This window comes from Carassius auratus, unplaced genomic scaffold (assembly GCF_003368295.1).
Source record: "Carassius auratus strain Wakin unplaced genomic scaffold, ASM336829v1 scaf_tig00022525, whole genome shotgun sequence".
Lineage (NCBI taxonomy): Eukaryota > Metazoa > Chordata > Actinopteri > Cypriniformes > Cyprinidae > Carassius > Carassius auratus.
The window spans coordinates 34,884-46,987 of NW_020525193.1; the positions used below are offsets into that span (position 1 = coordinate 34,884).

Here is a 12,104-nt window from a genome sequence, read left to right on the forward strand (position 1 = left end):
GAAAAATAAATATTCATGTCAAAGTCAATGCTGCATTACGTCGCGAAAGTGCGCACTCGGAGGAAGACTGTGATGGTTTGGGGTGCGATTTGGGACGGGGCCAACGTATTGGGTCGGCACCAATGCTTTGATCCACTAGCGACCCCTGGTGGGCATTCATGTAAGTCACGACAATTGCATCGTGAAACCAGATCTGAAATGGAGATGCAAAGTCTGAAAGGTCTTAAGTGAACTCGGCAGAAAGCTAACACTCTATTTTATCAAGAAAACTCTCCGAAAACAAAAAGGTACAACAGCTGTCACTGGGGCTTTTCAGAAGGTACATTTTGGACCTTTTAATTGCGCTTTTGAAAAGATACCGCCCCAGTGACAATTTTTGTACCTTTTTTTCTGAGAGCACTTTTTCTCTTGAATTACTTAGCATTGTTTTCGTAATATTAGTATTAATTTATGAAATTATCTAAATAAACAATCTAATGTCAAAATCTCACATTCTGTTTTTAAAGCCAAAATATCAAGCATTACAAACAACTGATACACATCTGCACACTACACGTGATGTACTGTGTACTTATTATTATTATTTTTTATCATGATTCATAAATAAACAAATTAATGCATATTAATAGAGTTAGCTATGTTTTATTTATTTATTTATTATAATTAGTCGGTGCCATTCCTAATCGTTTGCTAAATCATTCAAATAATATTTTTGTTTAATTATTTTTTTAGCCTAAAATGGTACATTTAGTGGACAAAATGTATTACAAATAATAATAATAAAAAGAAAAGAAAAAAAAAGGCAAGATTGTGAAAATGTATTTAACCATGTATTGTTTGCACTGCATCGTGGTGCACTTTGAGATGAATTGGAGATTCAAATGAAAATCCTTTTGACTGGTAAAGTTGAGAAATCAGCAACCGTGCAGTACTTTAACATTGTTTTCCCTATATTCTTCAAACCTATAACAATTAAAATGTTTAAATCAAACCATAAAGTAATTTGTATATTTTCATTTCAAAGATAAAAGTAGATTCCTTTCTCCGAATAAAGACAGCAACTGATTCTGTTATTAACAGATGTGGTGAAGGCATTACATAGATGACATTTACAACACACCTGTAAAAATATAAAATATATATATATAAAGACAGGTGAATGCTAGGGTTATTGATCAACACAAGCAATCTGATTGTAGGAAGGCTGCCATGCACTTCCATGTGACTATTGTGACTACTTCCTATTGTTCCTTATCTCTTACCTTATAGACTGACAATACAGTGATTAAGTTTTATTATGCCACCATAAATAGGCTACACAATTTAAACAACATGCTTTTAACAGCAAAACAGATGAATATTAGACAATATTTATCAGCTGTTGGCCCATTAACTTAAAGCGTATTCTAATGATAGGTTACCTCTGGCAATCGTTGATAAAAAATATAACATGGGAAACCATTTATCCTGTTAACTGTCACTCACATTTTTGAACATAGACTTGAAAGTGCATGATCCAAACCTACATTTTTTATAATTCACGACTGAATTTTTTTAAACATGTTTTTTATGTATCATTTTCATGGTAATGCAATGTTTGAATTTAAAATGGGTTTCAAAGGATGGATTTTGAGATTTTAAGTTTTCAAGTGATATATAATTTCTGATGATTTCTAAACAAAGAAGACTTTTTTTGACAAAGGTCAGAACTCCTGTTATGATGTAGGTTCTTGATTTGCACTCTTGCCATACTTGAATCTATTACTTTTACTACATAATTTTTAACAAAAAAGATTGGTAAAATATATATTTAGGAGTCATAGACCTTTCCAACGATATATAGTTTGTCATTATTAGATTAATATTTAATTGTAATATAGTAACGTAAACGTAGGGGGCCAACCAAGGGGCCCGGTGGCAGTTAACAGCATTTTGTGCACAAAACGAACAATTTTATTCTAAGCTTGCCCAAACTTCGTTCTAAACTAAAATGTTGAAAAGGTTTTGTGACCCGGTGAAAACCGTAATATTTTCAGAGTTGCCTTAACACGAAACCGGAAACTCATGAATATTCATGTTTACTCCGCCCAGTGACTCCGCCCACATTACGCAGACGCCGCATAGTTCAGAACACCGGAAGTGGAGTGAAGATGGAGGGTGTCGGTTTAAGCGCTAACAACAAACAGAAACAAAACCAAATGTTGCCGAATAAAACGCGCGGCGAGTTCACCAGAAACCAGAGGAAAGACTCCGAGGTAAGAGTCCGACGAAGCTGTGTGAATCCGTATGAATGTATATTGGCAGTTTTGCAGTCTGTTTTGACAGCCAGTGTTAGCCTAAACATCAGCAACATGAAGAAAATCATTAATCGAGCGACGCGGATTAAACGAGCAACAAATATGAAAACAGCATCATTACTCCAGCTTATTCCTGAACGTTTAGTGATTGAAACTCATAACCAAAGAAACAGTTACTAGTGAATATTCACTAAACCACTTAATGATTGATTCCTGTAAAAACATCGCCATAAATGATTCATTGTGAAGTGAATCTCTTCTCCTGTTGATTGTGATTATTACTTAAGAACGTTTCATATATGAACTTTAAATGTAACGTTTAATAGCACACCACAATTACAATAATGTTAACCGGTTACTTCACGTGTGCTTTAATATGCTAGTCAACACACCAAAATAACTATACAAATGGTCATTTAATACAGTTATTCACTGATAAAGACAAATGTGTTGCGTTTGTGTCTCAGGGTTTATCAGAAGCTCCTGATCTGGAGTTTGAATATTCAGATGCCGATAATTGGGCTGTTGAACTATCAGGTGAATAAAATATAATTCTTAAATAATATCACAAGGCTTTAAACATTCATTAACAAACTGCAAGCAATAGTATTTTGTTGTCCTCTATTAAATGCTGTTTGTAGAGTTGTACAGCTACACAGAGGGACCAGAGTTTCTGCTCAACAGAAAGTGCTTTGAAGAAGACTTCCACACTCATAGTAAGTGCTGAGCTCTTTATTTTTCACTTGACTGTTTTATAGTAACACAAAACGGCGGGTTTCGTCATGAAAATGGTGTTTTTGTGCATTTAAGATGATCAGAATGTCATAAAAAGATCACATGCATGTGTTCCTGCAGTGCCCGATCAGAAATGGACCAAACTGGATTCGGTTCAGCACAGAGCTCATGCCATGCGTCTGCTGGACGGACTGGACGTGATCGGCCGAGAGCACCGCCTAAAAGTCGCCAGAGCCATCCTGTACATGGCTCAAGGTAAGAATCTTTATTCATGTGTTAATTGACATGAAGACACCGTGTACATTAGATCCGGTTTGTCTGTTTTCAGGGACGTTCGGCGAGTGTTCTTCAGAAGTGGAGGTGCAGCACTGGATGAGGTATAACAGCTTCCTGTTGCTGGATGTGGGAGCGTTCACTGCACTGCTGGAGCTGCTCAACATGGAGATCGAGTGAGATGAACCGCACGCGCTCATATTCATAATACACATCTGTAAGCTTTGATATCTCAACTCTGTGTTCAATGTCTCGCAGTAACAGTGCTGCATGCAGCAGTGCGGTCAGGAAACCTGCCATTTCACTGGCTGATAGCACTGACCTCAGGTACAGCAGCACACTTTGCGCACACACACACTAGTTGTTGACTAATAAGGCAGAGAGCGTTCATTTCCAAATTTGTAAAGAGGCATTTTTAATTTAGCTGATGAATGCATGTAGAAAAAGTGACTAATGTAAAATTTTTCGTTACATTAAACAAATATTTTAAATGATTGTTTAAAGTAAATTACTATATTGTGTTATTGTAGAATTTATTTTGTTTTAAAAACTAATTTATTTTATTTTTACGTTTAGCTACATTATTTGGCAGTTTAATTTATTACTTTGTTAAATTTAACTACATTTTTGAACACATTTTAAATCTCTATTTTTCTGTTGTTAGTAGACTTTTTATTAGAAGCTTTTTTATTTTTTTACTGTTCAATTTAACTATATTATTTGTTCATTTGAAAAGTGATTTATTATTGTATATTGTTTAAAAAAAATTTAAATGTCTATTTGTCATTTTGTTACATTGTTACATTTAAAATTTTTGCTCTTTTTAAACCACAATTAAAACATATGTAAAAGATATAACTATATTTGTCAGATCATTTATTATTTTACTGTTACATTTAACTACACTATTTTTGTCAATGTGTAAAAAAAAGTGCTTTATTACAGTTAACTACATTTTTTTTTACAAATTAAATAAAATATTTTAAATATGTCTATTTATTTGACGGTTTTTTAACAGTTAATTACATAAAAAATATATATTTATTTGTCATTTTTAATTTATTTACTTCATGTTGTACTTTTTTGAACTGATCATTGGTTTAATTTTTAAGAGCACTCCCAGTTTTCCATAACTCTGTGCGTTTGTGTTTTCAGGGTGCTGCTGAACATCATGTATCTGATGGTGGAGACCATCCAGAGTGAAGAACCCACAGACAGTCCAGAGTGGAGAACCATCAGAGAAACCTTCAAGTCTGAACTGGGTCTGTATGCGTTTCAATTGATCTAAAACTGGATGATTTATTTGAAGATATGCGTTGAGTATGGAAGACTACAACTGTTTCGGATGTTTCCTGGCAGGTTCTCCTCTCTATAACCATGAGCCCGTCTCCGTCATGCTGTTCGGGATGGTCACCAAGTTCTGCAGCGGCCACGCGCCCCATTTCCCAATGAAGAAAGTCCTGCTGCTGCTCTGGAAGACCATCCTGGTGAGTTAGCGTCCCGTTCTGAACCGATTCAGACCGAGGGATTGTTGTCTGAATGTTTTCTGTCTCAACCCAGTTCACTCTGGGAGGGTTCGAGCAGCTGCAGTGCAGTAAAGTCAGTAAACGGGCAGCACTGGGTCTCCCTCCGCTGCCCGAGGACAGCCTCTGTGTGGTGCGGAGCATGAGAGCCGCGTCCCCTCCGGCGTCCGCCTCCGACCTCATCGAGCAACAACAGAGACGCGCCCGGAGAGACCACAAGGTGCCCGAACCCAAACTTTGACAAACATAAAACTAGGGAACGTAAAATGATAAAGAGAAGATTATAAACCTTTGACATCATTTCCTCAGGCTCTGATAAAGCAAGACAATCTGGATGCATTTAACGAGAAGGACCCGTATAAAGCCGATGACACCCGTGAAGAAGAAGAGGAAAATGATGATAACGATAACTCTATGGAGGCGGAGCCTTTCCCAATAGAGCGTGATGAGGTCATGCCGCCACCCATCCCGCATCCCCCCACTGAGAGGGTCTGCTTCCCCAAGGGTCTACCCTGGGCTCCGAAAGTCAGGTAGGAACTGTTGGATATGGTTTACTTATTAAATATACGTTTTTACTTGATTTCTTTTTTAACAGGGAAAAGGACATCGAGCAGTTCCTGGAGTCCAGCAGGAGTAAATTCATCGGCTACACATTGGGAAAGTGAGTGTGTTTCATGAAGCGTCTATGTTTATTTCCTGTGAGCCGCAGTGATGCATGAGTGCGTTTGTGTTGCAGTGACACGGATACTGTAGTCGGTTTGCCCAGACCCATACATGAAAGCATCAAAACTCTCAAACAGGTAATTAACATATCAGTCACGGCTGATTAACATAACCCCACCCCTGCTCATGCATATTTAATATGTGTCCTTTCAGATTTCTCCCCACATCCTTCATTATGAAATTAATGGCTTTATATTAATTCAGATTGGATTATGCTAGACCAGTTATCAGTTTGACTAATAAAACATTTGTCTGTTTATTATTTTATGGTTCCATTTACTAGATTTTCCAACATTTAATTACAATAGTTTTAAATATATAATCTTGTTTGCATTTTGTAATTTATTTACATTCCTATTTTTTAATTAATTAATTAATTGAACATTGATTCCAAAATTTTAAGAATCATTTTTAATCCTCTATAATAATAATAATAATAATAATAAGTTGTTGTTATTATTAACAGCAAAATGAAAATTAAATGTAAAATATTTTTAAAATAAGTTTATAATGATATACTTCTAACCCCTTATTTTCTTTCAAGTTTTTAGATAAACAACCAAATTTATTTTTATTGGTTATAAATCAATGTCAAATTTATATTATTAAAAATGCAAGACTAATGAATGATATTAGTTGCTGGAAGAGCTATTTATCAAGATTGATAATATTAAACAATTATCAAATATATACCTTATGCGTTTTTAATGAGCTATTAATAATTTAGTTGAGTTATATAATTATAAAATATAGTTGAGTCAGTGTGTGTGTGTTGCATTTGTCATGAATCAATGCTATGTTTTTATTAGTTAAAACTGATTATTATATTAATAGCTGAGTTATAATACTTTATAAACACATTAATTTGTTTATTATTGATAATTTATTGTAACTTTTATTTCATTGTGTCTTTTATACTTCTGTTGGCACTTTTATAAAAACAGTAAACCATTTTACCAGTGAATGTTATATAGAGTTCTGTGGCTAACTGCTGTAATGAAATGCATTAATGTCGTAACATTTAGTTTGTGTTCACTTCAGCACAAGTATGTGTCCATCGCTGAGGTCCAGATCGCTAAAGAAGAGGAGTATCAGAAGACCCCTCTCTCCGGCGTGAGTCACTTTACACCGATAGAGCTTCAGTATGACGTCTGATGATGAGCTTATAACACACACTGTCTGTGTTTGTGTGTTTAGGGTGAGGAAGAGCTGGAGCTGTGTGCCATAGAGCTCTTATACCAGGGTATTTTACCCAGTTTACCACAGTATATGGTGAGAGACTGTCCCTTACACATCAGTCCCAATGCATTTGAGCCATTCTCATACTGACAGGCTTCGTGTTCATGTGTGTGTGTGTTCAGATTGCTCTGCTGAAGATCCTGTTGGCTGCTGCTCCCACATCCAAAGCCAAGACCGACTCCATCAACATCCTGGCGGACGTGCTGCCCGAGGAAATGCCGTAAGACACTGTTAAACAGCATAGCTTTCCCTGAATCTAATGATCTGAATCAGTCAGACAACTGACTCACTGATCCGAGTGATTATCTTGGAGAGTCAAATCAAAACACAAGCTCACCTCATCATCACTCCGCTGAGTTGTCATGGCAACAGCGCGCTCATGTCTTCAGATGCTGTAAAAATATCCCCTGCTTTATCAGTATTCATCTCATTCTCTCTGGAATATGTATGTGTCTCAGGGCTCTTTTAGTGTCATTTTTGATCGTATTTTACGTTCTACTTTTATTTTAAATAGTTTTAGTGATTTTCTTGTGGTTTTGTCATGTAAAGTTTTTTAAATAAGTCTATATAGTTTTTTTTTATTTCGGTTTTACTTATTTTAGTACAAGTAAAAGAAATGTTGTCTTGGCAGCTAACTGAAATTAAATGTTTCTATATATATTTTTTTTTTTATGTTTTATGAAAACGTTTCAGTTAACTAAATACCCTGTTTGAAGTCAAAGTATTATTTTTTTCTCAAATGTTTACATTTTTTTCTTTTTTTTTATAGATACGTCTTTTTATTAAAGGTGCGGTCACATATTTACCATTGCTCTTAAAAATTTCATGAGCAAAATTCTGTCATGTCAGTAGAATCCGTGAGATTTAGGGTTTAATGATAGAGTAGAAACTAAAATGTCAATAAATAGTTTAAAATGAACTTTAACCAATTTTAAGCCCCGTCCACACGGAGACGCATTTCTGTGAATATGCAAAAAAAAAAAAATTAGCGGATAGGTGTTTTGTCCACACGGATCCAGCGTTTTCGGAAGATGAGACCGCTATTTTTTTAAACCGGGTCCCAGTGTGGAAAAATCTGAAAATGCAGTCTTCGCGTTTTCATGTGGACATCGAATCCATGTATTTTCTGAAACGATGACGTCATCAGCCCACGTTTCGCCCCGAGTCAAACAATGCTACGTCACACAACAGCAACAAAAACATGAACAAACACTGAAGGATTGTTTTTTTTATTATCTAACATTAACGCAGATTAATAAATGCAATGTTCCATGTTCGTTGGTGTACCACGCGCAAAGTTTATGAGCATAGTCCATGTCTTCTTCTCCATTTTTAGTGCATCTCTGTGGCAGAATTACAGCGCCACATGCTGGTCTGGCATGTTTACTACATCGTTTTGTGCTTTCGTGTGGATGCAGACATTTCTTGAGACAAGGGGGAAAAAAAGTTCAGATAGGGAAAGCTCTGGCTTCGTGTGGACGTAGCCTTAATAGACTTTCATAGTATCTTTACTAAAGATGTTGGCACATTTGCTGTTGCTCTACAAAGTTTCACAGGTGAAATCCAGTAATTACAATAGGAATTGACTTCTGTGTGAGCAATGCTTCATACATTAAGCTAATGAAAATAGACAATGGATATTATTTGCTCCGCCAAATTTTGATGCAACTTTGCTAATGTGACAGTCTGTCTGTTACCTCTCTCTAGCACTACGGTTCTTCAGAGCATGAAGTTGGGCGTAGATGTGAATCGCCATAAAGAAATCATTGTCAAAGCCATTTCAGCCATACTGCTGCTGCTGCTGAAGCATTTCAAACTCAACCACGTCTATCAGGTACACAGACAAACAACTTTGAAGATATTTTTCCAGATAATTGTCTTACCCGAACCATAACGGTACCCCACATTTTACACTTGCAGTAACTGCTTGTGCTTCACAATTATAGGAAAAGTTTATTTTGTGCGTACACTTACACAACTTTCCTGCTCTAGTTTGAGTACATGGCGCAGCATCTGGTGTTTGCCAACTGCATCCCACTGATCCTGAAGTTCTTCAACCAGAACATCATGTCCTACATCACTGCTAAAAACAGGTGAACCTTCATGTCAACCTCTGTTCATTTCAGACCCTCAAAAGATCTTTTCATGTGTCAGAATGACCTGGAGTATGAAGATTGCACTTCCTTTAACCGCTGTTAACTCCTCATGTGATGCGCTATGAGTAATGACATCTGTCATATATCTTTCAACAGTATCTCGGCTCTGGATTTCCCTCACTGCGTTGTTCATGAGCTTCCTGAACTCACTGCTGAGAGTCTGGTGAGAACAAAAATACGCACCTGAATGTGTCTAATGCTCATGTGAGTGAGTCTTTGAGCTCTTTGATGTGTTTTGGTTACAGGAAGCTGGTGATAACAATCAGTTCTGCTGGAGGAACTTATTCTCCTGTATTAATCTATTACGTATCCTGAATAAACTCACCAAATGGAAGCACTCCAGGACCATGGTGAGACGCCACACACACAAACCAAACAGGTTTTGCTTTAAAACAAGTGTTATACCCGTAAAGAGTGTTTATTAAAATTTGACGCTTTTCTAGATGTTGGTAGTATTCAAATCAGCTCCGATCCTGAAGAGGGCGCTGAAGGTCAAGCAGGCCATGATGCAACTCTATGTGCTCAAACTGCTTAAAGTCCAGACAAAGTATCTAGGAAGGCAATGGAGAAAGAGCAACATGAAAACCATGTCCGCGATATACCAGAAAGTGCGCCATCGCCTCAACGATGACTGGGCTTACGGAAACGGTGAGTAGGTGACAAACCTAGGGGTTTATAATAAATGATTGAAACCTGAAACATTTGTAGTGTCAGAACTAAACGAGTTCTGTCTCCGACAGCAGACCTGGATGCTCGCCCGTGGGATTTCCAGGCGGAAGAGTGCGCCCTACGTGCTAGCATCGAACGGTTCAACAGCCGACGCTACGATAAGAGCCAGAGCAACCCCGAATTCCTCCCGGTGGACAACTGTCTGCAAAGCGTGCTGGGACAGCGGATCGACCTTCCGGAAGACTTCCAAATGAACTATGACCTTTGGCTGGAGCGGGAGGTCTTTTCCAAACCCATTTCCTGGGAAGAACTCCTGCAGTGAATGAAGCGTGTTACAGCACTTCTTCACTACAGCGGTTGTGAAAATAAACCAGGCCAAAACTCTGTCGACTACACTACGCTTACTAGAGTCCAGCAACAGGGACCATCTCCTGCGTGTCTGTGTAATATAATGGCGCGTCTGTAGTAAACCTGCAATTTTTATTCTTAGAAAGGGAACTTTGATAGTCGGAGGTGTTAAGAGGTCATTTTTATGTTTATTTTATTGTTCTTGCTGCTTTTTTTTTTTAAATTGTCTGTAACAGAATATTAAACCTGAGGTTATTGTGAAAGACTGTAATTATCCCGGAGTGTTTTTTTGTGTGTGTTTTCATTGTATGACTTTGAGCATTAAATTTTTTTTTGTTTTACCTTTTGATTATTCAAACCAGTTTATTTTATAAACCACACACAACCCACTCCAATCCAATCAATAAAAAAACACCTCTACATAAAAAAGAAAAAAACGAGTGGAATAATTTTTGCTTGGTGACAATACTTTTCTTCTACGATAAAATAAATGTCTTTACATTTAGGTGTACGTTGAAGTTAATTTTGCTGACCACATTAAAACGTTTGTGGTATCTTCTCTCCTGTTCCAGCATTTCACAGAACACTCAAGAATAACATTTGGTAAATAAAACTTGAGGGGGCAAGACCTAAAAAAACTAAGATAAGAAAATATGACTTTGAGGGGAATACTTGAATAAATTCAAAATCAACGTCTTATCTTGCTTCCTCCCTCAACAAACATAGGAGAAAACATGGACATCTAAAATGGCATGCAGCATGTAAGAAATTTATCTACCAATTAGATTGTTTTATAAACACCAATGAAGCAGTAGTACGGTACTAAAATCACACCCAGTTCCAGCTGTGCGAAAACGCCAAAAAGTGGGTATTTCCACAATTAATTCTGATACTATGACAAGGTTCCCACGGTGCAAAAGACCCTCTTGTTAAGGCGGGCGTACACGGTGTGATTTTTGCTGTCATACAAGTTCGCATGCGATTTTTTTCAGTCGTGTGGAAATCGCGTATGCTCGTATGGTCGCGGCTCGTATCATTTGCGATGAATTACGATGTGGCTTACGAGCACTTCCCGACCTCCCGATCATTTTTAAACAAAAAGTTTGTGAGCTATCGGTTTGAATTCATGACATGTGTGCTGTTGAACGAGCCGATTTGTTGATTTATCTGAAGTTGACCAATCACGAACTAGGAAAACCACAGAAGAAGAAAGACGAAGACGGCAGCGCCACGGCGAATGTGGACTACTGACCAGGAGGATAAACTGGCTGAAGTCTGACAGGAACAACGAGCACTGTATGATGTTTCTAGCAACGTGTTCCAATGCCTTTTTAGTTCTCTCTCACACACACGCATATGTAGTTTACAGGGACACTCCATAGACGTAATGGTATTCTATACTGTATATCCCCATACACTACCTCTATAACATCACGGGAAAATGCATGTTTAAAATTTCTATTAAACACCGTATAGTATTTTTTAAAGCCATTTGGTATAAGGGCACAGGAAATTGTCCTCACAAACCATGTTTACATTGTAATACCTATTTCAGATATTTATAAACCATATACAAGAACACACACACACACAGGGTGACCAAACGTCCCGGTTTTCCTATTGCTGAAAAATAAGGCTGTTCGTGTAGGAAACAGTCACGGCTCGTATCAATATTTTATATGCAGTTTATGAAGCGGGAGAGCAGTTATATTAGGCGCGTTCCACTTGAAGCAGCACTGCTCAGAATGATCACCTGTATGACGTCAAAGTACCGCGAGAGCGATTCGAATGCATTGTGCTCACTTATCGCTCTCGCTGTACTTTAATGTCATACAGTGATCATTCTGTGCGTGCAGCGCTGCTTCAAGTCAAACGCGTCTATCAACTTTGTGTGATTGCTTCTGGAATTCGGAGGTTGTAAAATTGTGTCGTATATCATCCCGTCCGTACGATTTTCAGATAAACTCACTCGTGCCATGTGCATGGACATACGATCTTCCGACCATCCGAATTCGCACCGTGTACGCCTGCCTTTACAGGAAGACTGAGCTACAATGGATCTAACGGGCTAAATTGTACCATCCAAGCACTCCTTGATAAATTTTTCAAGAAGGCCACCCCATTGAAAAATAAGTAGAAAA

The 12,104-nt window shown here is 37.5% G+C and overlaps 1 protein-coding gene across 2 annotated transcripts; it reads left to right on the plus strand.

Annotated features, from left to right (window-relative positions):
- The first annotated feature begins 2,118 nt into the window (after positions 1 to 2,118).
- On the plus strand, positions 2,119 to 10,186 carry LOC113077397 (striatin-interacting protein 1 homolog). 2 transcript variants are annotated; one of them, XM_026249816.1, is made up of 21 exons: positions 2,119 to 2,255; positions 2,765 to 2,834; positions 2,939 to 3,013; positions 3,153 to 3,287; positions 3,361 to 3,481; positions 3,564 to 3,632; positions 4,461 to 4,567; positions 4,665 to 4,792; positions 4,866 to 5,048; positions 5,138 to 5,358; positions 5,424 to 5,489; positions 5,565 to 5,628; positions 6,593 to 6,664; positions 6,749 to 6,823; positions 6,913 to 7,010; positions 8,498 to 8,624; positions 8,783 to 8,883; positions 9,043 to 9,109; positions 9,192 to 9,296; positions 9,390 to 9,594; positions 9,687 to 10,186. In XM_026249816.1, exons 1-21 carry the CDS (start codon positions 2,151 to 2,153, stop codon positions 9,935 to 9,937), a joined length of 2,445 nt encoding a protein of 814 aa, XP_026105601.1. In that variant the 5' UTR covers positions 2,119 to 2,150; the 3' UTR covers positions 9,938 to 10,186. The 2 variants fall into 2 exon arrangements, with proteins under 2 accessions (XP_026105601.1, XP_026105602.1); XM_026249817.1 differs by having other exon boundaries at positions 9,690 to 9,937.
- The last annotated feature ends 1,918 nt before the right edge of the window (positions 10,187 to 12,104 follow it).